General features: G+C 39.6%; 1 protein-coding gene and 1 pseudogene across 1 annotated transcript in view; one reads left to right on the top strand and one right to left on the bottom strand.

Moving 5' to 3' along the window:
- Positions 1–411: 411 nt before the first annotated feature.
- On the bottom strand, positions 412–14,479 carry LOC115518770 (annotated as a pseudogene).
- Positions 14,480–16,366: 1,887 nt separating this feature from the next.
- Positions 16,367–26,650, top strand: part of KITLG (KIT ligand) — an 81,754-nt gene continuing 71,470 nt past the window's right edge. The window contains 1 exon segment of the mRNA XM_030323347.1: positions 16,367–16,556. Within this exon segment, the coding sequence (XP_030179207.1) occupies positions 16,542–16,556 (15 nt within the window). The 5' untranslated portion in view covers positions 16,367–16,541.

Raw genomic sequence — 26,650 nt, 5'->3', positions numbered from 1 at the left:
TTATATATGCACACACAGATATATAAAATATCCTACTAAAGCTAATTCAGGAATATCTTTTTTTTTTTTTTTTTTTTTTTTTAAACTGTTTCTTTTCCAGCAATCTCATTTCCATTTTCCGTTTAAGAGTGCGTGGAAAAAGAGGGACGCCTGGGTGGCTCAGTCGAGTGTCCAACTTTTTGGTTTTTCACTCAGGTTATGATCTCACCATTCGGGTCCGTTGGCGAGTTCAAGCCCCGCATGGGGCTCCGTGGTGACAATGTGGGGCCTGCTTGGGATTCCCTCTCGTTCTCTCTTTCTCTCTCTCTCTCTCTCCCTCTGCCCCTCCCCCTCCCACCCCGCCCTGTGCGCGCTCTCTCTCTCTCTCTCTCTCAAAGTAAATTTAAAAACAAGAGTGTGTAGAAGAAGAGCTTAAGACCACGCAGTGGTTGTTCCTACCCATTCAGTAGCTGGAGCAGTGTCGCTGCAGTCTTGAGGGGCAGGCTGGGCGCTGCACTCCAGCAGGGAACCACGGAAGAGGCCAGAGGACACCTGCAGGCCTTCACTCTCTTCTGTGACCTCAGGTTGAGTTACAGTAAATTTGGGAGCCGGAGCAGTCCACTCACCCTGAAATTCTTCCTTGGTCATGGTCATTTCAGCAGCGGCCTGCTCTTCCTTTCCAATCCCTTCAGGATCTCTGCAGACACAGAGATCAAACGTGACCTCACACGGGCACCCACGCAAGACTGTGGCGCGCATGCGTAGAACTTCCCACAGCGGTAGCCACCCTATCAGACCCTCACAGAGACACGGCAACGTGAACCTGGTGCGGAAGAGAGTCTGTTCTACGGAGCCATGGCGGGAGGGTTAACCTACGAGGCCACCGTGAGCAGATGGTGCTTAGACCTGGGATCAGTAACCACAGGAAGTCGCGGCTCCCAGAACCTGCCTGGATCTGGTTAGGGAAGGTTCCAGGAGCTACGGGGCCAGCCACAGGAATGGCTCCAGTGGCAGCAACAAACTTCAGGCTCGCTGGCCAGTATTCCTGGGGGCTATGACACTGACATTGGTCAGGTTTTCAATGGCAACAATGGCACGAACCACCAGCAGAAGCATCTCTCAGGTTCTCTGCAGATTTATGAGGTAATTCCACGGCTTTTTTTTTTCCCCTTCCCATAATGTACTGCGCTGTTTGGAAGTCAAGGCTGGTGCCACATCAGTGGGTTCCTGCTGCAAGGAAATTGAGCACACCCTCCTCCTTCATTTGCAGGACATTTAGGGCTCCAGACATTGTGAAAATTTCCCTTTAAGTTATGAAGGAAACCCAGACAATGTAATAGGGATCTTCTTCTCTGCATAGCACAGAAAAACGGGAATGTCATTTTTTAAAAAAGAAAAGCATTTATATAGTAAAATTAGATTGTGGTCAATTTATATGCAGTGAAAATTTTGTAGAAGAGACACGGAATTCTAGATCTGGAAGAACTCTCAGTTCTTTACAGCTAAAGGTCGCTGTTAGGGGCTGAATTGTTTTCCCTCAAAATTCATATGTTGAAGTCCTAATTTCCAGTAGCTTGAATGTGATTGTGTTTATAGAGAGAACCTTTAAAGACGTAATTAAGCTAAAATGAGGCCAATAGCATGGTCCCTAACCCAATCTGACTGCTGCCCTTATAATAAGAAATTTGGACATGCAAAGAGATACCCAGGGCCTGTGTGCACAGAGGGACACCCTTGGGAGGACACAGCAAGAGGGCAGCCATCTGCAAGCCAAGGAGAGGCCATAGAAGAAGCCAGCCCTTCCAGCCTTCAGAACTGTGAGCAAATAGATTTCTGTTGTTGAAGCCACCTAGTCAGTGGTAGTTTGTTATGGCAGCCTGATAAACTAACACAGACACTCAATCTACTATTTAAATGCATGAATGGATTTAGAAATCTCTACTTTTCTAAATATTCTACCAAGAGTTTTCTATATGCAAATTTTAAATAAAATGGGGGGGAGGAGTCTATTCTTTTTTTAAAACTTCATGTTTCTCTGAATTTCCTTCCTATACATGTTCCCCTCATGCACACATGTCTGAGGTTCTCCAGCCTTGTGTGTTTGGGATCCTTTTATATGTATATATATTTTTATATGAAATTTATTGGGATCCTTTTATAAAAGACAGTTCTGAGTATATTCAAAGAAGGCTATTACCATAATTCTGTAGGAAAAACACAAATGTGGTTTAAGAGGAGAAGTTTTATTATGAAGTCAACTGAAAATTTAAATATCATTTTGGTTATAATTTGTCTTTAAAAAAATGAACAAAGTGCTGTGGTAGGGCCAGAGTATTTGAGACTGGAGTTAATAGCCATGAAAGGCTTTTGTGCTCCTCTGTTATTATAAACACATTGCCCTTTCTGCATGATAATGATGACACTATCACATAGTCATTATTTAAACATAAGCTGGCAGGAGAAATAATACTAACAGAAAGAACACCTCGGCTTCAATTAAAGAAGAAAAAGTATATTCATAGTTTTTGTTTTTGTTTTTTTTTTTTTAATTTTTTTTCAACGTTTATTTATTTTTGGGACAGAGAGAGACAGAGCATGAACGGGGGAGGGGCAGAGAGAGAGGGAGACACAGAATCGGAAACAGGCTCCAGGCTCTGAGCCATCAGCCCAGAGCCTGACGCGGGGCTCGAACTCCCAGACCGCGAGATCGTGACCTGGCTGAAGTCGGACGCTCAACCGACTGCGCCACCCAGGCGCCCCTATTCATAGTTTTTTTAAAGTTGCAAGTATTTGTGTCTACTTATGTAGGCATGTTGGTTTGTGTCTGCATATCTGTGTTAATATATTAATTAGGTGAATAAATTAAGCCATTTGTGAGCTGTGTGTCCCTGGATATATTCCTTAATCTAAGCCATTTTTCCCTTATCTATAAAATGGGGTTAATATATCTTCAAAGGATGTTGTTGGGGTACTAAATAAGAAAACATGAGCAAAACTTAGTAGTGTGGCTGATACATGCAAGAGATCAATAAATTTAACTATATGCTTTTATTATCATAAAGCTCAGACAGACACTGAATTCCTCAAAGACCTTAGTTATCTTAGGGCCAACAGTATGCCCTAAAGGGTAGACTCTTTATGGGTATTATAGGTTGAATTAAATTATTGTAAGTTGGACTGAACTAAAATAGATAGTATATTACATTTACACGATGCTTTATATTTCTGATACTTTCTAGAAGTATTCTAATAGTGCAAAAAAAAAACCTATCGAACATTATTTTCCAGAGCAAAATAAATTACATTAAGGAATTTAACTCAGTTTGGGCTTGATTCTTATAAACCCAATGCTTTTAAACGATGTGTGGTAAGTAGTCATGTACTGTAAGCAGACATGTTTCAAAGAAAATTAAATAATTTTGTTGATACTCCAGTTTTCTTTGTTGGTCAAAATATGTTTTCCTTAGCTATTTAAAGTTGATGAATTTGATTTGTAATCTTAAAAAGCTTCAATCTTTGTTTCTGAAAAATGGCAAAACATTTTGCTAATTTTCAAGTTTCAAGGGTCTGAAATCAGGTCAAGGCTCAAAATTGATAGTGGCACGAGCCCACTCAATTTAGCAAAAGTGTGTTCTCTCTGTTCTTCTCTAAATGTTACAGAGAATTCAGTATCTTTTTTTTTTTTACATTTAAAAAACTGAAACAATAAGCCAAGGATATCAACACATCATGAGCTCATAAGGGGAAAGCCTATTTTAATTATTTTTGTCTTGCTCTTGCTGTTTACCATAACAGAGGATTTCTAGAAAGGTGTGCCATACCCACAGAACAGAGAGACTATAATGTAGTGAGGAGATCACTGGGATGGAATTCAGGAATTCAGAATCCAAGCCTAACTTCCTACTTAAAGTCACATCATCTCTGGTAAGTATTGCTAAATTTCTCTGGATCTCAGCCTTCCTTTCTGGAAAATAAGGGGTATGATATATGTGTGTCCTTCTCTAGGAGGATATGATTATGCTTTGGAAAAAAATGGAGAACACAATTTAAATATGAGAAATTTTTATCTCATATGTCATCTACTATGGCATTCATTTTTTTTTTGTGAAAGCAAGTTTTGAGTAAGCCAATGCCTATAGACCTTGTATACCTATAGACCTTGTATAAATTTAATAATGTAGTTCTAATATTTACTGCATACCTACTATGCACCATTTATAGCCTGGCTATCACAAACTAGAAATCTGAAAGAAATTACTGTATAATCTTTAAAATGCCACTACTAGGTAGTCATTATTATTCTGGTTTGACAGAACAAAAGCCACCAAGGGCATCAGTCCTGTATGTTTGGTCCACATGTATGGGAAAAAGTTCTCTAGTGGGACCAGGGAGCATTATTATTCCCTTTTTAAAGATGGGACTTCTGACACTCAGTAGGGTGATTTGCCCGGAGTCAAAAACAGACGGCTAGTGACAAATACAGACTCCAACACAGACAGATACTGGAAGCTCCATTTAACCTCTGGAGAAAGTGAGGCCCAGAGAGGTTAAAGAATGTGCTCTAAACTTCCCAGGTGGAAAATGGTAGAGCCAGCTTTAAACCCAGGTCTGTTTACTGAATAGTTAATATTCTTTCCACTAAAAAATGAAACATGTTAGATAAGTGATATGTGCCTCTTCCTTTCATCTAATAAACAGCTGTAAATAAATCATTTTGTGTTTTACAGCTCTCTTGTTCACTTTCCCCCACCTCCTTGGCTACAAAGCCTCTCTCTGCTCGTCCATCTGATTTAGTTGGTCTCCAAAAGTCAAACCTGTGCTATTTTCTTTCCAGAGAGGAAAGCTTATGTAGCATTACACTTTTTTTTTTTTTTTTTTTTTTTTTTGCCAGCTCTGCTTATATTGCTAACAGTTCTTAGGATTATCTTCCTTAATGATGCCAGATCTTTGATGCATTAGATTTAGGAGAACTGCTTCAGCATAAGGATGAATTGACAAAAACTCTTTATTGTAGTTTAGATAGGAAAACTTTGTACCATTGCAAATCAAGATTTTAGCCAACCCTCTTTGTTCGCAATGTCCTATGGTGCCAATATCCTTTAGTGAACCTTCTCCCTAGGAAGTCTTCCTTCTTCAAATACCTTCTTTAGATTCACTGTTAGGTGCTTTAATACCTTGGCTACTTTATTTCTGCTCAATGTAAACTTTTTAGTTTCTCCTTTTCTAGTTAGCACCCTTGGAAACCAGATGAAAGACAGCTTCTCACTTTGCACTGATAGTTGATCAAGATAAACTGACAAACACAAAGGTTACAGAGATGATATTGTACAACCTATACTAAGGTCAGGTAACCAGAAACCCAGTAACGGGGATTAGGGTAAAAATCAGCACAGATAATCTTCAGCTTCCAATGTTTGCCCTGAAAAGACTCAATGCTAACCTAACTGTTTCCTTTGGTCTACATAAAAGAACCTTGTTCCGCTTTCAGAGTCCTTCATTGTCATGAAATCAGTCATTTGAACCAGAGTCCTTAAGGACATTTTCCATGCTGAGCGTACTCCTTTGAAAGGTATCTAATTATCCTATAGTCCTGACAGCTACCCAGCATGCCCTAGGATTTGACAAGTTATCTTCCACCTTTTGACCACACAAGAAAACTCTACAGTGTAAATACTGTAGCATCAGAAATTAACTTACTTCTTAGTCCCTAAATTCTTCTTTTTAACAGCAAAGAATCATTAACAGATGCAGTAAATCATCATAATTAGAAGGATGGGTTTTTAGAGTCACTCAGGCACAAATTAAATCCAAAATTGGTCACTTTCGAGCTCTGTGACCTTGAGTAGTCACTTAACTCCCTGTGGCTTAATTTCCTAATCTGTAAAACAGGGTAATTGTACCCATCTTTAGCTGGATTTGATCATCTTGATTCTCCTTCTCCAAATAATGGCAATGATTAGCAACACCCTATGCATAGATGGTTTACCAACCAAAAAGTAACAATTGTGTTAGGAGTATTGCGAGGATTGTTGTATAGATTACTATGAAGATTAAATAATATATGCAAAGTACTTAGCATTTGGTAAGTGCTCCATAGATAATCATGAACTGACCTCAAGCCAATTTAATATGCACAGCTTTTAGGTTCTTTGTGGTATATTATGTGGCCACCAGATCATACTGAAAGCGAATTACAAACCAAATTTTGTAACACATATAGACCACTGTATTGACAAATAGACACAACTCAGGTCATATAAAATATTCTTTAAAGTTTGATAAAGTCCTAGCTTTTTGTACAGTTAAGTGCTCTCATTAACATCTTGCATGAAATATTTACTCAAGACAAACACGTCATTAGAAATCCTCCCACACCGGTAACTGGAATCAGTCTGTTTACGGCTCAAGTCTCACGCCTCATTTCTACTGCCAAAGGCTTCAGACTTCCTTGAATTCTTATACCCTATTCCTGTCCATGCCTCTAAAGCAATTTTATCCAAACCACGTATCCTGAAGAGCTTTAATTTTACCAGTGAGCCTTTCTTACATTAATGGTGTAAGTCAGTAAGCAAACATTTTCCTGCCTATTTTGCCATATAGTATGCTATTAATGGGTGATATCCGACATTCTTATTTCTAACATATTTCCAACATCTATGAATAAGGTAAATGTGGATGGTATAGATATAGATAATAGAAGCACTGGCATTGATATCTTCTAGAGCATGTAACTTCTAGTTAGAAAGCTAGCTGGCCAGCCCTGGACTGAAATTCTTAAATAGAATACTTACAGCACCTGGGGGATGCACTTTCAGTGATATAACACACACAATATCATCCTACATATTTTAAGGCAAAGGAAAGTTATCATAGAAATAATCAGTCCAATTTAAGCATGCCTTCTTTATAAATGAAAAATAAAGTACATATTTAAAAATCAATTGTTATGACAACAATCATCTTACTTTTATCTACTGTCTCACACTGTCTCACCTAGAGTTTAGTTTTCAGAATAAGAAAGGTGGTATCTTGGGGCGCCTGGGTGGCGCAGTCGGTTAAGCGTCCGACTTCAGCCAGGTCACGATCTCGCGGTCCGTGAGTTCGAGCCCCGTGTCAGGCTCTGGGCTGATGGCTCAGAGCCTGGAGCCTGTTTCCGATTCTGTGTCTCCCTCTCTCTCTGCCCCTCCCCCATTCATGCTCTGTCTCTCTCTGTCCCAAAAATAAATAAACGTTGAAAAAAAATTAAAAAAAAAAAAAAAAAGAAAGGTGGTATCTGGGATTTGCCATGAGAGCCTCCATAACATGGAATGGCAGCTTTGAATAGAAACAGAATAAAGCAAAGGAAGGTGGGTGAGGGTGGCTGGTGTATGTGGCTAATGATGACAATGTCCAGGGCTTAGTAGCCATTTTAAGGTTGAATCTCTAAATTTTGAAAGCCCTCTCTTTCCTCAAGGCCTCTGAAGCATAGGTTGAAAACTGGTCAAGATCCCCATAACCTCTACAGATAGGGTCATTGCAAACAGTTTCTAATTGAGGGAAAACACAGACAATGAGGTACATTGTGAACAAATGTCTTTTATCCAAACTTGATAAATGGTCTTTGATAAATGGTCTGATGACGCTGAGAGAGACATGAAAAATCTGCTACTTGTCTAATTAAGTGGCACATCCACTAAAAAAAAAAAAAAAAAGTATCTACAATGCTTATTTCAGACTGTGGAACCCACAATAGTAAAGTTTTCTGTTGCCTAGCCAGCTTAATGTCAAACCCATCCTTTGTCACCTACCACTCCTTCAAAAAAGAAAGAAAGAAAAAAAATTCCAAATATGTGAGTTTCTCCAGTATTTCCTGTTTCTAGTTTTTATAGAAAGAGATAGCAAGGGGAGTTGAATTACATCTTGCCATAGAGCTTTGCAAAGTAGTATATTTATCTATTTCTCTACACTCTGTTAACTGTGCCATTCAAGAGTTGTACATAAAACACTTGTCAATTAGGAAATAAGCCATGTTCAAAACTTCTCATTTAAGTGATTTGTGAAAGAACACACATTTCAAAAGAAAAACATAAAAAAAAATATTGCCACAATTGGAGCCATGAATCTCTTTTAAAATCAGATAACTGAAAATGATAGTGTCACTGCCAAAAACACAATGTAAATTAATTTTTCTTATACACATAACAGTTATGAGACACATATGAAAGTCATAACCAGGAAAATTATGCAAAAATGTACAATTAGATGATATATTTTTTAAATGTCATGGAGAAGAGGGATCTCTGGCAAAATATTTCAAGTTGGTAGGTAATATCTCATGGTAGTTAAGCATCTAAAATATATATATATTCAGTAGACCCCTATATACATAGAATATGTAGAACACACGTATCATTTAAAAAATCAATTTCAACTTTTCTTCTTCTCTAGAAATCCTTCTCTGAATAATCTTTAAATCATTTGCTTATTAATAAATCACTCTTCAAAAAATAAATCACTTTTTTTCATATTTTTAAAGATCATTTATTTATTTCAAGAGAGAGAGAGAGCACGAGCAGGGGAGGGGCAGAAAGAGAGAAAGAGAAAGAATCCCAAGTAGGCTCCGCATTGTTAGCACAGACACTTGAACTCACGAGCCATGAGATCATGACCTGAGTGGAAATCAAGGGTTGGATGCTTAACTGACTGAGCCACCCAGGCGCCCTGATAATAAATCACTCTTTACTATAAACAAAAGTGGAATATTTACTCTTTGATCTTGATTCCTTAGAAGTAGTGCTTTTGGACTAGCCATAAAGTGTTTCATAAGTCAGTTCTGGAGATATGGAGTCTACCCCCTCATTCAAATTAGCCCTTTGTGGCCTCAGTTTCTTCATCTGTAGATTAACTGTGTAAACTACATTTATCAAAATTGCCTTATAGTTTTAAAAACTATGTGTTCACGGGTCGCCTAGGTGGCTCAGTCAGTTGAGTATCCGACTTCGGCTGAGGTCATGATCTCTTGGCTCATGGGTTTGAGCCTTGCGTTGGGCTCTGTGCTGACAGCTCAGAGCCTGGAGCCTGTTTCAGATTCTGTGTCTCCTTCTCTCTTTGCCCCTCCCTTGCTCGCACTTTGTCTCTCTGTCAAAAATAAATAAACATTAAAAAAAATTAAAAACAATGTGTTCATGAAATAACAGCTTCTGTAATCTCTCCGAATTAGAAAATGACAAGCAAAATGTTGATATAAGTTAATTGAAATAAGTTTTCCTCTTTTATTAAAAAATACATTTTGAGTCAAAAAAATATTTGTTAAACTTTTAGTAGCCAATATAATGACATGAAAACATTGTTAACTTTTATCAAGCCCTATTTCATATTCTCTCCCAAGAATGTTCCATCAAATGCCCACAGCTTACTTTACTCTTTTACTCATCACATTGTGACCAATATCCTTTTCCCTTTCACTGAGTGAGGACTCATGTATTACAAATTAATTTTCCCATTAATTGTAAATGTAATTAAGGTTATAAAGAATGAATTGCACTCTGCTTCAAAGAGGAAGTGTTATTTGAACCAGGATTTGAATGATGAAAAGGAGATTTCAGGCAGAAAATAGGAAAAAAGCTACTCCATGATCAAGGAATAATGTGAACACAGGAACAAAGGTGTCAGAGAAAATGTTAAGTCCAACATGGCTAGATGGACAGAAGTGGCTCATACAATAGATGAGTCTAGGGAGCTATAAAGATTGGGGCCAAACTGTGAGGAACTTTGGATTTCATTCTCTAGATATTGAGAATCAACATACATTTATAGACAGTGAGGTGATATGACCAGATTATTACAGATGCTACTGAAATGTTGGCGCTGAATTTGAAATGGACTGGAAAAAACAAAAACAAGGAGGACCATTGGTGTATCTGTTGAAATAGTTTAAGTGAAATTCTTGTGACTCTGAAGTAGGGCAGTAGATAACAGAAATAGATAATATGTTTTAAAGAAAATTAATCATTTGGAGGTATTCAAAAATATTTGTTAAATTGATTAATGAATAGTACACATGAATAAATGATATGAGTTATCTCCATAAAATTTAACAATTTTAAATATGCCAGGAAATTCCTTCTCTAGGATCCATTGGATTTCTTTTCTCTCATATTCGTAACAGAATGTTTGAATAAGTTTATAACTTTAGAATTTCTTGGGGCACCTGGATGGCTCAGTCAGTTAAGCGTCAGACTCTTGATTTCAGCTCGGGTCATGATCTCATGGTTTGTGGGTTCAAGCCCCATGCCAGGCTCTGTGCTGACAACATGGAGCCTGCTTGGGATTCTCTCTCTTCCTCTCTGTCCCTCCCCATGTTCTCTCTCTTTCAAAATAAATAAATAAACTTAAAAATATTTCTTGATAATCTCAATTTTTCTTTGAATCATATGGTTAATAGCTTCTTGATTACTTGATAAATGTAGAGAATAATGATCTATCTTTATTATAATTATCTCCATGGAACACTAATTCTTTTATTTTGTCAATTTCAAACTCCATTTGATATATGATCAATTTTTATTGACAACATTAAACAGAACATTCTGAGTTAATATTATAAACATTTCTAGAATTTCACAAGAGTTCAAACAATTTTTTTTATGTTTCATTCATTTTGTGTGTGAGAGAGAGAGAGAGAGAGAGAGAAGAGAATGGATGAGGGAGTGGCAGAGAGAGAGGGAGACACAGAATACAAAGCAGGCTTCAGGCTCTGAGCCATCAGCACAGAGCCTGATGCCGGGTGGGAACTGCAAGATCATGACCTGAGCTGAAGTGGGACATTTAACCTACTGAGCCACCCAGGTGCCCCAAGAGTTTAAACATTTTTTTTTTAACATCCCTCTGATTTGGTATTACCCAGGCTCACCTCTTTTCAGGAATGTAATTATTTACTGTTAATTTTTAAATTGGACCTATGATTCATTTTTAGGCACAGTGTAAAGGGAAAAAATCCAACTACCAATAATTTAAGTATTTAGTATCTTTGGCAATATTTGCTAATCTTTGTTCTATAACCAAGAAAAACAATGAACTAAACAAATGGGTTTGATGATATTCCCTGAATACTAAAAAATAGGGTTACTCAAAGAATACTCCATTAACTGATGCTTTTCATCATTTTTAGGGCTGGTAAAATCATACACCTAGAAGGATAAAGGAGGATTTACATTTTTGTAGCTTGGCAACTCCACAGGAGAGAGTTGATCTTTCCAATTAACTTTAGCAGCTAAGTCTCACAGTGGATTTTGATTGGTCCACCTGAGGCGATGTATCCCTACCTCACCAATCTGGGGATTGGACAGGCCTGGGTCATAAACTCACCCCTACAGTGGGGTTGCAGATGAGGGAAACAGAGACTTGTGAATTACAATCCATCCTGAAAGACATGGAATCCATGTGAATTCTACAAAAGAAAGTAGGGTGCTGCTAGCAGAAGAGGAATAGCAAGGTGTGCTGGGCAGATAAAACATGCTTACCATAGTCCACATGCCTGGATTAGATCAATGCTTTTTCTACTTACTGATTGAGGGACCTTTTAAGAAACTACTCTATCTTGTTGTCCTCAGTTTCCTTATTTATCAAATCGAAAAATTATCTCCCTTACATGATTGTTGTAGGAAGTTAGTGACATAGTATAAGCTAAGAGCCTGGCACAGTCCCTGCCTCAAGCCTGGCATCAGCAACTTAATTAGAACAGAGATTCACTATGTTCTGCTCACTATACTTGACACTGAAGATAAAAAAATGAGTGAGGACAGTCATAGTCGGTGACTTTAATCAAATAATCATACAGACAAATGTTAAACTGCAGCTACTTTGTAAGTGCTACAGAAGAGAAGGAATTCACACTTGAGTTTATAATAAAAGCAGAGCTGACTAAATCAGAAGTTAAGGAAAGCCTGCCTAAGGAAGAGAATATAGAGGATATTGAATTGAGATCTAATGAGAATGAAAAGTTATTTAGTCAAAGAGGAAAGGGTTGAGCAAAGCGATGTAAGTGGAGTCTAAAGGAAGGAGATATGCAGAGGCTCTGAAAGGGTAAGGAACTATGAGGAACAGAGAGAAGGCCCTTGCCTCTGGAGCAGGGGAGCACAAAATGAATGGACTTTGGAGAGGTAGCAAGGGGCCAAACCCTGGAAGCCATGAAGTCTTTGCTAAGGTATGTACTGCTTTATCCCAAGAGCAATGGAAAGTCACCAAAGAGTTTTCAGCAGAGGAAGTTGCATGATCAAAGAACAATTCTAATCCTTCTCCATTTCCACCTCCCCCAAAGATGGGAATGGATGGCAACCCTCTGGGCTAGCCTGGTCAAACAAAGAGATTTTAGTTTGGGGTGCCATTTTTGTAAAGAAACGTACTGAAAATAACATGTGTGTCTAACACAGGGCAGTCACAAAATGGTGAGTGAACAAGAGATGTTTTACATGCATGAGACAAGATTTACAAGACTTACTTGCTAAATGAAAGTTGTTTCTTAACAACAAGTGTTAAGCTCAAAACCAAAAACTGTTTCCAACAATTAATCAGAAACAGCATGATGGACAAAGTAGCAGTGAAAGAATGCAAGCATAGATGAGATCATCATGGAGAGACTTTCTTCCCAATGTACTGAAGTTGAACTCCCTGAACCCTGTAATGGGAAGCTACTATTTCTACAAGAAAATATTCCCCATGTCTCCTTTTCCACTTGGAGCATAGCTCTGCCTCTTGTTCACTTTTAAGTAGCTCCTAGTTTTCTTCTGCTAAGGGACTGGATACTGGCCTGTGTCTCCTCCAAAGGCCTACCTTAAAGGAAGAACTCCATCTTTCTGGCCCACTTTGGACTACCTCATGAGCTTGATGGAGAATCTTCAAATTTTATATGAGCTCTTCCTAATCTCTTTGAGATATGCTTTTTTTATTCTCTTGACCTGATTTCAAATAACATGATTCTACAGCAAAACTGTGATGCAGCAATATGAAGGAAACAAAAAATACAGTTATGGATAAGAAAGTCAGTGATGATATTAATGTAGCTAGGGCCATTGATTGAGCTGTGCAGGTGGGAGGAGGAGACAGAATGGAGAGGGAAAAGAAGGGAAGGAGGGAGGGAGAGAGCGGGTGAGAGTGTACACTATAGGAGTACACTATAGGAGTACTATATTGAGTACTGAGATGAATGACTTAGTTGAATAATAAAAAAAAAATTGACCTGAATTTATGAGAGTTTTACCCCCTGGGTTCCTTAAACCTGGTCTAATTTATTAGCCTTTCCTTCCTATTGATTTCATAAAATTAATATGGTTAGATTGATGTTTACTGAGCTTTTGTAATTCTACCGACTTCATGATTTTTGTCACGAACACCCTCCTTTAGTACTAGTTATTATTTATTTAATATTATACATTAAACTGTCTTTAAATTGACCCTTCACATTTTTTACTAAGAAACTACTTAGAGTCATCTGATGTGATATATATGTGTATTATATATATACACATTTAAAATGTATACATTTTGATTCATACTCCTCTGATAAAATAAAAATACTAATCTGTGTATCATCCTGGGAACCTTTACAGTTATGCATGTTACACTGTTATACCTATGATTTGAGACAAGGTCATATAGCCTGCAGCACAATCTGAAACAACCTTGCTCATACTCATTTCCATTAAAGTATAATATACATTTCAGGAGTGTAGATCCTTTAGACATAATATATATGCAAGTGTTTGGAAGATTTTTTGGCATAGCAAAATTACCCCGCAGGGCTGGTTGTGTTAAGATTGGGATTACCAGGGAGGAGTCAACAATTAAATGATTGTCTAGTACTGTCATACTTGCTTCTGTTTTCAGGCTTCTTTCCACTTCTGCTTAAAATGATTTGCAGCACTATTCTGATTGAAAGTAAAAACGATCATTTAATACTGTGAACTTTTCTTGTGTCCTTTTTTTCAAACATTTATTTTCATAATTATGGAGGGGTAAGTAGTCTTCTCAGTGGGAGCTCTAGCCTCCTGGAGCAAAGCACTTGCTGAAGGCTGCATAATGACATACGAAGTTCACATTTCCAAGTCCCCAGAGTCCTTTGCCATTAAGTGAATGCAGTAGTCAGAATAATGACCCCCCCAAAGATGTCAAATCCTAATTCCTGGAACTTGTGCATATGTTATGTCACATGGCAAAGGGGAATTAACATTGCAAAGAGTATTAATGTTGTTAATCAGCTAACTTTAAAATAGGAAGATTTTCCTAGAGTATTCTGGTGGACATAATGTAAGCACAAGGTCTTTGGAAGTAGGAGAGTCCAAAGGGAAAGTCAGAGTGGTCTGATGTGAAAACTCAACTCACCTTTACCGATGAAGATGAAGGAGGCTATGAGCCAAAGGATGTGGACAGCTTCTAGAAGCCAAAAAAGGCAAGACAAGGGATTTTCCCCTAGAGCTTCTGTAAGGAATGCAGCATTGCCAACACTTAGCCCAGTGAAATCCATCTTGGACTTCTGACCTTCAACGTGTAAGATAATAAATTTGTGTTGCTTCAAGCCATTAAACTTGTGGTTGTTACAGCATCCATAGAAAACTAACACAGTGAGCCTCAACTTTTTTAAAAAATTTTGTTTAATGGGGCGCCTGGGTGGCGCAGTCGGTTAAGCGTCCGACTTCAGCCAGGTCACGATCTCGCGGTCCGGGAGTTCGAGCCCTGCATCAGGCTCTGGGCGGATGGCTCGGAGCCTGGAGCCTGTTTCCGATTCTGTGTCCCCCTCTCTCTCTGCCCCTCCCCCGTTCAAGCTCTGTCTCTCTCTGTCCCAAAAATAAATAAAAAAAAAAAAAAAAAACGTTGAAAAAAAAATTTTGTTTAATGTTTATTTATTTTTGAGAGAGAGAGAGAGACAGAGTGTGAGTGGGGGAGGGGCAGAGAGCAAGGGAGACAGAATCTGAAGCAGGCTCCAGGCTGTCAGCACAGAGCCAGACATAGGGCTTGAACTCACAAACTACGAAATCGTGACCTGAGCCAAAGTCGGATCTTAACCAACTGAGCCACCCAGGCACCCTGTGAGCTTCAACTTTTACCTAGTTTCTTGATCTCTAATGGTTATAAGTTTGGCATATTCATTTTTTAACAAAAGTACACTGAACTAATTAATGCAAATTTGGAATCCTCTCATTAAAATACCTAATTCCTAAATTTATACATCATTCTTGTTCCAAAAAACTGTTGGTGTTATGTCTGGTTACCATTTTCTTTTAAAAAATTAATAAAATGCTTTTTAATGGTCTCCAGTTATAAGAACAAATATAGAAGGGTTTTGGAGAGGCAATAAAATATTTGTTCTAAGTATTTTTTTTAAGGGCTATATAGCCAGAGGGCTCTGGATTCCAATTAACCTGTACAATTTACTAGATGTGGTTTGGGAAAATTGACCTAAGCCTCTGTTTCATCACCTATAAAATGGGAATAAAAATGACAGGACCTACACAATAGGTTTGAGAAAAGATTTAACAAGATAATCTACAAAAAGTCCTCAGCATGGCACCCGGTATATAATTAAGTGCATTACATAATGGTGTTAGCTATTATCACTGTTTTGCATTATTTTTCCTACTTCAAAACTTTCCCTAACAGCTTTCAAAAAGTACAGCTTTTCAAACACTTGCTATTAGAGACCCGCACATTTAATAATCTATCCCTTCTCTTTTAATGTTAATTTATTTTGTTTATTTTTTTGATTTCTAAAGAAACAACAGCAAACCATCCTGAAAATACCATCTCCCTTAGCAATACTTAACCCTGAGTCAACAAATTTTTTTTAATTATAAATATTCATTCATTCACTGAAGAAATTGTTAAATAGAAGGTAAGACAATGGCCTGCTACAGATACCAATTAAGCTTTTTTTTAAATTTCCCTAAGGCGGGGCGGGGAGGGGGGTGAATTCTTTGCTAGGCACCCAGCGAACTCCTCTCGAACCGCCTGTGTAAAAGGGGGGCCTCCCAGCTCTCTCCAGCGCGCGTCTATCCCCGGGCGGTGCCAGGTGAGCTCCGGCGGAGCTGAGAGGCAGAGCTGGGACTCGCCGCACCAGGCACGCGGCGCGATCGGCGGCTGCAGGTTGTTAAGCTCGCGGAGGGAAGCGCCCTCGCGGCTTCCCTTTGGTGTGCGCCCGCGGCTGCCACGCCAGGGGAAGCGCCTGGCCTGATTTGTTCAACTTCGGGGGCATTCGCTGCGCTCCGGCCTCCCTCCCGGGTCTCCCCGCCGCGCCCCTGCCCCGTCTTGCTTCCCCGGGGCTCCGGAAGGGAAGGAGGCGTGTCCGGAGCAGGCGGGAGGGACCTGTATAAAAGTGCTGGCGGCGCGCCGGCCGGGGCTTCGCTCGCCGCCTTGCGCCGGGACTGGGATCGCTGCGGGAAAGCACGGGCCGGGGAGAGGGCGCTGCGCTCGGGCTACCCAATGCGTGGACTATCTGCAGCCGCTGCTCGTGCAATATGCTGGAGCTCCAGAACATCTAAACGGAGTCGCCACACCGCTGCCTGGACTGGATCACAGCGCTGCCTTTCCTTATGAAGAAGACACAAGTGAGTAGGGCGCGCCGGGAGCTCGCCGGGTCTCCCAGGAAATCGCTCCCGGAGCTCGCGGGAGGCCGGCTTGTCTCGGCACCGGCTGCCGGGGCGAGTGGGGCTCTGCCCGCCGCACGAGCCAGGAGGGTGCGAGGGAGGCGGGCGTGGCGTGCGCGTCCGAGCGGCTGTGGCGGGTGAGCCAGAGAGAGGAGGGAACGATGAGAGAGAGCTGGTGTCAAGTTTGGAGCCGCAGCCGTTAAGTTTCGAGCTGTCAGTCGGGAACCGCAGTTCCTGTAAAATGGAAGGATCTGCTCTTTGGCTGGAGAGGTTTTTGTTTTTTTTGTTTTTGTTTTTGTTTTTTTTTTTAAGTTACCAAGAGAAGGCATTTCTTTGCACGGGAGATGTTTTCCCGTGGATTCCGGGAGATTGCAAAACAGCTCCCAGCGCACCACGCTCGCTCTCGAACCCAGGTTTTTGTGCAGCCCCCCAAGTGGGCGTGGGGCTCGTGTGGACTCGGGTGCAGCCGCTGGAGCGAAGCCAACGGGAGCTCCTTAGCAGCTGCGCTCGGCGGGGCGGAGAACATGCCCTGCCCGGCCAGCCCGGGAAACTTCGCTCTGCGAGGCGTTTCCAGGTTTGCGGCTCTGGGTGAGTTTCCAGAGAGCCACAGATGGGGTAATACCACCACACTGCACCCACCTTCTTCCATTACAGAGGAGAAGGGTTTTTTTTGTTTTTTGTTTTTTGGTTTTTTTTTTGTTCGTTTGTTTTGTTTTTAATAGGCACCTCTAATGATAGTTATTGAGGTAATTCCCAGTGCTGCTCAATTGTGCATTATACATAAACACTGTGGGTAAAGCACCGCCCAGGGGTACAATTAGACTTTTTTTTTTTTCCCTTGAAGCAAATATTTGACTTATCGTTTGGAAAGGACTGCCGAGGTACTCCCACCCACAGTTCGTTCTGCATTATGGTTCTTACCTCTTCTCACTTCTCCCCTTAGGAATCTATCTGCGTAACTGCCGCGAGTTGGGTAAAACTGCCCTTTCACCCCCAAGAGGATCTCTCAGAGACTGCACTATCTGAAATGTGTCCAAGGGGTGGAAGTGGTGGGGAAAAAAGGAAATTGAGAATTTGTCCACATCCTCAGTTTAGAATGAAGGCATCCGTAAGCAGAAAATGCTTTACTGAATGAGTTGCTTTGTATCCTACTTTAAATTGATATGTAGGCCTGGGAAATGTACACATTCAGAAGGAAGTAGGAAGAATTGAGCTTAGTGCACAGGTGTGGAAAGGTCGGCAGGGGGCGGGGGGAAGGGATGCTGCCTGGCAGAAAGGAGGTTTGTGCAGTCTTCAGGGCAGCCGCCCAAGACTAAGCGGAGCGCGGGTTCCTCTCGAAAGCAGGTTCATAGGCAGAGCATTGAACGCCGCCACACCTGAGATCTGCACACTGTGATGTTGAAATGCAAATGTTAAAGACTGACAACAAAAGTTATAATGTAATTATTTGACTTGTACAAGCCTTCTGCTTTGTGGAATGTAAGGGCGGTGGGGGGGGGGGCGGGGGATGAGGACCAATTCCTTGTTATAATAGCATCTCTTCAGGTGGATAGTAGTGGTGGGATCTGGTGGAGAAACCGTTACCTTCTAGTTCAGAAAGAAAAAAAAAAGCCTAAACTTTCCTATTTAAACAACACAGGAGACAGATCAGGTTAATGACCAACACTCCAAAGGGGGAGGATGTACTATCCTGTCACTTTGAGAGTCAGTAGGATTGATGATCCTTGCACCCTTGCTTTGCAAAACAAACGTGAGCTCTGTAATCTCCTTTCTCACTTTGATTAAATGGCTGTGTAAATCGGATTACATGGAATAATTCCATTGAAAACCTGAAAGAGGTCGATCTAGGCTGAAACGCTGTGGCGTCAGTGACTCAGTGCTGCCGACCAGGGACATTTGAGAGGGCTAAATATTTTAGAAATGTGACCTGCTCCAACCAAGTTAAAGTGCAAGCCCTCTGGGGATCTTGCTGATGTTAAAGGGTTTGCAGGCAAAGGAGGGCAGTGCCCTTTGTTGAATGAAGGCATTCATTGCCAGGGATTTGATGACCTTCAAGGTTTCCTTTAAGGATACTTCTAGCAATTCCACATTCTTGCCACTAAAAAAGAAGACACTTGGAAATAGCAGGAAATCGATAAAATAATCCGTGGAAATGGGGGAGGGGAATTAGATTCTCCTTCATATTGTTAAATTTCCTAATCCAAAAGTTAGAAGTTTTCTGTGCAACTGTATGAGGATGGAGAATAGTATAAGGAAATTAGACATTAATATGTAAGGTCATTTGTTCTGCATCTAATGTTCTTGCCAGGGAGGAATATCTATTAATGCTTAACAGTTTAAATGATCATTTATAAAGATGGCATTGATACCAGAGTTCTAAGGCATATGGTTCTATATGTTTCCATTACCCAATACCTAAAATGATAATTTATTAATTGTAATAGTTTTAACTTGAATTACAAGCTCTCCAAGAATCCCAGGGACACCAGGCATTCTGGCTTTTCACTCAAACCAAATAAGTGTGGAAATTCCATCAACAACCACTTGGGGGTTGATAAATTATTCTGTCATTTAGCATGTGTGATAAGACTTTAGTATTTGGAAAATAATTACACGGGCAGTAGTCCTTAGGAACAATTGTAACAAATTCAATCAGCCTATAGAAATGAATACACTTTGCATTTTTCCTATTTCTGATTGTATTTGTGTGGTTTTTACAGTTTCTGAAGAGAATTGTGGCTCTGGCTTAGAAAGAACATCTATTTCAATGTGTAATCATTTTTTTTTTTCAATGTAATGCTCTGTTATACTGGTATATTAAATAACAATTGTGCAGCATATTTGGTAAGACCAATTAGAAGAGTGCTGTCAGTTTAATGGGCCTGGTGCCATGTTTATCGATGTTGTACTTGTATTTTAGTTTTGAGATGGTTTGTGAGAGTTTTTATGACTGCTGTCAGTTTTAGAAATCGTAACATAGGAAAAATTCATCTTGCAAACAGTGTAGAAAGGCCATTTTAGGCACATGTTAGTTCTCTGAAAAGAAACAAATAGAATTCTTGTTAGCTTATGTTATTCCAAAGAAAATAATCCTCTTGTTTGTATGAAGTTTGCATCTGGGTGATAATGCAAGTTTATAGAAAATAACATTTATGAAGAGAGCATTTTAAAATTTTGTCTTTAAAATCGCTCCATTTGGATTGTGTGCTTTGAATAATTCTAATTTAGATAGCTTTTAATTGATAGATTCTGCCAAGACTTTAAAAGTCAAGTGCTAAGTCAATTTCATTTAATATAAAACAAGGAAAGAAACCATATGGAAATCTGAAGGCCTGAGCCAAACCAATTAAAATTGCTAAATTTTATGTCTAACTACTGATTTGAAGATAGCAATTGTGAGTCACATTTTTTCTTTAATGATAAGTGTTTGAAATTCTTCCATCACCATAAATAACATTGGAGAAAAAAAAAATCCCTGCCCAAATAGCTAGTCTAAATATTGGAGGATATTTTATTGCGTGGTCCATTGAACCCCACTGCATGTGCCTTCTCCATCCATGTCTGGGGAGTGCCTCAACTATAATGGAAAGATGCTAGGATCTTGCTTTTGAAGACTTAAACTCTGATTTCTGTTTTACCACTGGTAAGACAAATGACTTTAGGCAAATGGTTAAACTTCTTAGGATTTCTGTTTTATAATCTGTATGATGATAAACTAGTTATAAAGATTCTTTTCCTGATCATTGTAAAGGGCTAAACAAAATTTTATATAGGTCTTTATCCCAGTACTGTGACTTCCTATAGTTACAGTCAGAATTTATTATCCCCCAGAAGAGAATTGCCTTGCTGGCAACTTAAAAACCAAAGAAAAACTGGCTATTGCAGCTAAATGATGCTTACCCAACAAAGCAGACAGACCAAAATTTTATAAATTTGGATCTGTGAATTCAGTGCCTCTCATTATACATGGTTATATTTTTATAGACTGTAATTAATACACCTCAAATAGGAATGTGTGAAGACAGAGGCTCTATGTGGCATGAGAGATGTTAAATTCTTTGGAATTTTTCTTTAGGGCTACCTGGGTGGCTCAGTCGGTTAAGCATCCAACTTTAGCCCAGGGCATGATCTTGCAGTCTGTGAGTTCGAGCCCCGCCCGTGTTGGGCTCTGAGCTGACAGTTCAGAGCCTGGAGCCTGCTTTAGATTCTGTGTCTCCCTCTCTGTCCCTCTTCTGCTGTGCGTTCTCTCTCTCTCCTCTCTCTCTCTCTCTCTTTCCCAAGAGTAAAGCCATAAACATTAAAAAAAAATAAAAATAAATTGTTTCTTTTAAAGGTAAACCTGAATGAGGGAATTAGAATTGAAAATAAAAATAGAAACTGGAAGTATTATTACCATATCTGATTCATATCCATATTTCACTTACTTTCTGAGTTCCCCTGGTAGGATTCTGAGAGTTTACTGTAGACTGAATGTACTTGGTCAGCTTCCTATCCTTGATGTTCTCTCTTGCACTTGCTCTCCTGAGGGAGGCCATGCATTCATTTCTGCAGAATGTCTTTACTGGGCAACATGCAGTAACTTTTTTTTTTTTTTTTCCATTATGCAAGTTTGTGAGACTTCCCCCCTCCCCCTTTTCTCGATTACCTTAATGTTCCCTTTTGTAAATAAGGGTGTAAAGCATTTGGATATAAATATGAGGAATGATCTTTTATCTTTGTTTTCTACTACATGAATCATGAGCAGCTGCAGGAGACCCTTTTTTGGTGTTTGTCACCTGTGTAGTTAGACCAATTTATAAAACAAATGGAGGGAACACTGGGATGCTTTTATAATAAATGCTGTTTTCAGTTATTTTGTGTAGACTTTGTCTCATAGAAACCATTGACTATACCCTTACTAATTTGTAGATGCAACAAGATGTTTTTGCCTTTTCACTTAATTATGGGTATACTAAAAACTGTTTACAAGGGCCAGGAGATTGAGAAACTGTCATTTCATCTCTACCTATTTCCTTCTGCGCAGAAAAAAAAGGAGATGGGCGGGGGTGGTGATTTTCTTATAATTAGGCCTCATGGTTCTTTTTTTAAAATCACAATGTGTGTCATCTAAAGAAAGACTGTTCTTTATGTAGCTCTCTTTCTCTTTTGGCTACATTTTACTATGTTTCTAGGCTGCCACATTGACTTGGATATTAGGGGATAGAGTTCTCTTATTAGCCCAGATAGAAGTTGTATGGCTTTGGGAAGGTATTTTAGTCTCTTTGAACCTTGGTTTCCTCAACTGTAAAGTGAGAAAGTAGGACTAGGTGATTTGTTTTTAAGTTTATTTATTTTTATTTTTTGTTTTGAGAGCGAAAGCATGAGCGGGGGAGGGGCAGAGAAGGAAAGGCTGAGAATCCCAAGGAGGCTCCACACTGTCAGTGCAGAGCAGGATATGGGGCTCAAACCCATGAACCAAGAGATGATGATCTGAGATGAAATCAAGAGTCAGAGGCTTAACCGACTAAGCCACCCAGGTGCCCAGGACTAGGTGATTTCTAAATGCCTTCTAGCTCTAAAATTCTCTATTTCTAAGATCCTAGTAAAATAAAGGTTTGAACCACATGACTTTTGAGCTTTGATTCTGAGATTTATGTAACCATTGCTTTGGTTTGGTGTGAATACAAATTATAACCATTGGTTTATGATTATGAACTAGCCAATGGGGAGAAATGAAGGTTTAAGTATAGACTGTCCTACTTTTAGCCATTTCACCTACTACATGCAATTTCTCTATAATAATAATGGTAGTTAACGCTTTTCCTGTTTTAGCAATATCCACAGTTCACGGGGTTTTTTTTTTTCGCTTCTAATCTTTAAATTCTCTAAGTGAAGAAGAATCCTAAGGCAAGGTCAGACAGCCAGAAGAGGTAAATTTACAAAAGGTAATGAAGGCCTCCCAGTATTTATTTGCTTCTCTTTGCTGCCTCTGTAGCCCCCCACATCTGTGTGCAGGGAGTGGAGTAGAAGGAGCATTTAGTGGGCAGAATCAGAGGAATGGGTCCAATGTTCACGCTTGCTCCACTGCCCATCACTGAATCTTAGTAGTCTTGGGCAAGTCTTGGGCAAGTCAGGGGCAAGTCATTGGCAAATCATGGGCAAGTCACAGGCAAGTCTCTGAGTGGTAGTAGTATCTGTGCATCTCACTCAGAGTTAATCCTGAGAAGATCATGAAGTGGAGACCTGTAGCTGGAGGCACTGAAGCTGGAAAAAAGAGGGAACAACCCTTTTGCCGCAGGGAAGAGACCTTTCCTGCGGATAACACTTAGGACACTTGCCACTTGCAGTGGCAGAGTCTCTCCTTGCCCTGGCTTTTTTGCAGTTCTAATGTGGTCTCAGTTTCTGGAACACCTCTCAGCTATCTCCTTTCCTTAGCTTTCCTTAAGGACTGATACTAGCTGAGAGTTGGGGCAAGCCCAGTAACAGGCAGTCGGTTTTCCTTAGCAGTCAGAAGCCATGACTCTCTTTTTTTCTTATTGTTGGCATGAATTCTCCTATTCTTCTTGTTGACCACATTCTTAGTCAAAGGTCAGTTGGACCTCTCCTCCAGCAAGAGAATGTGGATGCCTCAGAAAATAGAGCCGAGACAGTGATGGTAATGCTCTTCTCAAAACGCCCGCAGAGTCAAATGTGCTACCCATGAAAACAAAGTCAAAATTGAGTGATCCAGACAGTTAAACTAGCAGTTACCTGGATGCAGGAATTCAGTACTTGACTTTGCAGGTTGCCTTGAGGCCTTGAATACCGTGGATTAGAATGTGGTCTTAACAGGGGCAGTTAGGGTGCCTTTTCTGTGTTCCTGGTGCATAGATGGCAGCTCAAAAATCCCGCAGTTGCCTTGCAAAGAATGCCTTGCTCCCGTGGAAAAGGGCGTAAAGGGCGAGAGCAAGAGCAAACCCACCCTCAGTTCTCACTTGAAAGAGCAAGCCTCCCTCTGTTTCACCTTTGAGGAAAGGGCATCCCCACTGCATAATAGGCCTCCCCTGTGGACCTGGGAGGAAAGAGCACAGCCCAGAGCAGGGCCCTGTGTTTGTCTTGTATGCTATACACATGCTGTTGCTCTTTGAGGAACAGAAGTTTATCTTCTGAACAAAAGCCCTGTGGGTGCTGAGAACTTTCGCCTCTTTTTCACCTTGACATAAAATCTCTGAAGCCAGTGACCTTTCCATTGAAGTGCCTTGACTAAACTCCAGGACCAAAACTCCTCTCCTAATTGGCTTGTTTCTCCTTAATGCACGCATTTGAATGGTTGTAAACCAGGGCACTGATAGAAATGACAATTTAATAGTAGCTGTCTATTGTGAGGGTCTCTCTTCTGCTGAGTTTTCCACTGTTTCCTTGGGGGTCCCTTTCTAATGCCCTCCCAGGCAACTGCCTTGTGAAAACACCGATTCCTTGATTTCCAAGAAGAGTGTTGCAGAGAAAGCGGGTTGTGTTATAAAGGTCTTGAACCCCCTCCTGGGATGTGCTGTCCATAAGGATGGCCCTCAAAATTTATATTCACTGCGGAACTTCAGATGGGGGGCAGGGTGGAGAGGTTTCATATGAAATGTGATTTTGAAAACCCAAGGATTGCGAAACAAACCTTGGCAGTCACACATCATTATTTATGGTTCTGTGTAAACCTGCAATTTAACGCTTCTGAAACAGTCAACACATTAGGGATTTACATTTTTCATGACCAACTAAAACCTCCTGTGATTGCTTTAGTTGGGATCTTCTGGTGATTTTAGAAAACTGCTTTATTTATCTGGCCCTGCCCAGACATCTCTGATGTGTTCCATTATGCAGAGGCCTAACACATGTTATTCTATTGTTTGTTAGATAAATTATCACAGTACAGGGGAGTGGCTGGTGTTTTCAGCCTCCAGGTGGTCCAAAGTGGACACCAAAATGCCAAGGATGAAAGAGGAGCTAGAAAACATTCATGAAAAATAAACAGGAGGTCATTAGCATAATGTGTTTAATATTAGATGAAATTCTATGTAGAAAAGCACAGAGCTGCAAAATAGGGTTTATATAATCCTTGTCTTCACAACAATTGTAACAGGCTTGTTTTTTTCATTTTTAAAACTTTTTATTTCTTAATCCCTGCCCAGGAAAATAGTTTTTAAACTTCAGTACGTGTTTGTTTATAATGTTCCATGGCCATAGTGCTGTGTCTTAACAACATTCAGAAAGTGGGCTTTTCTTCTCCCATTTGAAACTTAGATCTTTTTTACTTCTGATCAATTCTATGCACTTTTAAATCCCAGACTGATTTGACCACTGTTTGTACCTCTGTACAAATGTCACACATAAATGATTCATCTTGGGGGAAAATAAAAAGGAAATTTACTGTAGTTAAGTGTTAAATGTTTGACATTTAAATGTGTAGCCATTTTAAATAGCTCCCATCATTGTTTTTTATAAAATCAAATCATCCTGATACTAAGATCATGCCAAAATGACACTTAGTAGAACACTGATCCAAGATTAATTAATTCATAGAATTTTTCTTCTGGGAGGTAGGTGCTGTTTGTTGTTTTTTTTTTTTTTTTTTCCAAATCCCATTTCACAGATGAGGAAATTAAGATAAGGTCTTTTCTCTGCCAACTCCAAGTGTTGATTGCCAACACTAACACCCAAAGATATTTAGCTGGCACAACCACAGTGCATTCGTGAGGCTAATTCAGTACCTCAAAGATGCATATTCTGTTATAGAAACATTGAATCCAAAAACAATTGCAATTCAGATATTAAAACAGCTGCCAGTGATACTAATTTGAACAACAAAAATTTCGTGATTCTAGTTCCCTAACCGAATGGTTTATACTAGATGCTTAATAAATACATATCAAATGTTGTGGAATGAATAGATACCTGATTCAGGTTGTTAGGTACTGATATATTCTTAAGAATTTTTTTTTTGTTTTTTTTAACAGAAGGCAAATTTCAACTACTATATTGAGTCTATTATACAAACACATGTGTTTGGTTGATGATTGGAAGGGTTACTCTGTTCACCATTTACAGCATTAATTTTCAGTATATATGCAATATAATTTACTAACCAAAACTGGAGACCATGCAAGAAAATAGAAAACATTGGATTGAGTTATAGCTCAGATGTGTTATTGGTTCTGCCACTTATTATTTATATGACTTTCAGTGTTTCTCTCTGAACTTTACTTTCCCAATCTTAAAATAACTGCCTATTATACTACTGAAGAGGTAATGATTAAGTGAGATCATGTCTAAGGGCACAGTGACTTGTACTTACTAAATAATCTTCTGATTCTCTGCTAGAATAGTGAATCACAGAACATTACAGCAAACCCACATGCTATAAGAAATAAATTCATTATTAGCAATACCTGGTTTTGGCTATAGGGCTTGAATGAATAAATGAATTACAATAATCCTTAGAGATTAATTCCTTTTTTATATATTATCTACCTTCTTTAATACTCAAGTACTCTTAGCAAATTCAGCAAAATTCCCCCCCCCCCAGTTTTATCTTTTACCTTTCTCCCCTTTCTGAGAAAGGAAACAGTTGTATAAAATAGGCCAAAAGACAAGCTGGTTAAGAAGAGAGACAGCAGCTAATAGAATATGGAAGTAAGACTAGTTAGTAAGTTAATAGTGTTGATTCTGTACCGTGGATGAGGCACCATGCCACAAACTGCACAGGTGGATCTCATTGGATTCTTGGGGGGGGGGGAGAAAATTTAAGGAGATAGTGATGTTTTTTTTGAAAAAAACGAGGAAACTGAAGTTCAGAGAGATAAAGAAAATTTGCCCAAGATTAAGAGGAAAAAAATGCAAGTAAGTGGGAGAGCTTGGTTTGCAAGACAAGCCTGTTTAATTACAAAGACTAGATTCCTCCTAACTGCTGCAGTAGAATGCACCTGTATTTTAAGTATGTATATACACATGTGGTCCAGAGGATTTGTGTGTGTGTGTGTGTGTGTGTGTGTGTGTGTAGATTATGCCTTTTAATCTAATGTGGGCAAGACTGAGACTGAGAGCAGGTG

This window comes from Lynx canadensis, chromosome B4, assembly GCF_007474595.2.
Source record: "Lynx canadensis isolate LIC74 chromosome B4, mLynCan4.pri.v2, whole genome shotgun sequence".
In the NCBI taxonomy this organism is placed as follows: domain Eukaryota; kingdom Metazoa; phylum Chordata; class Mammalia; order Carnivora; family Felidae; genus Lynx; species Lynx canadensis.
This window is presented reverse-complemented; position numbering and strand designations above follow the sequence as displayed.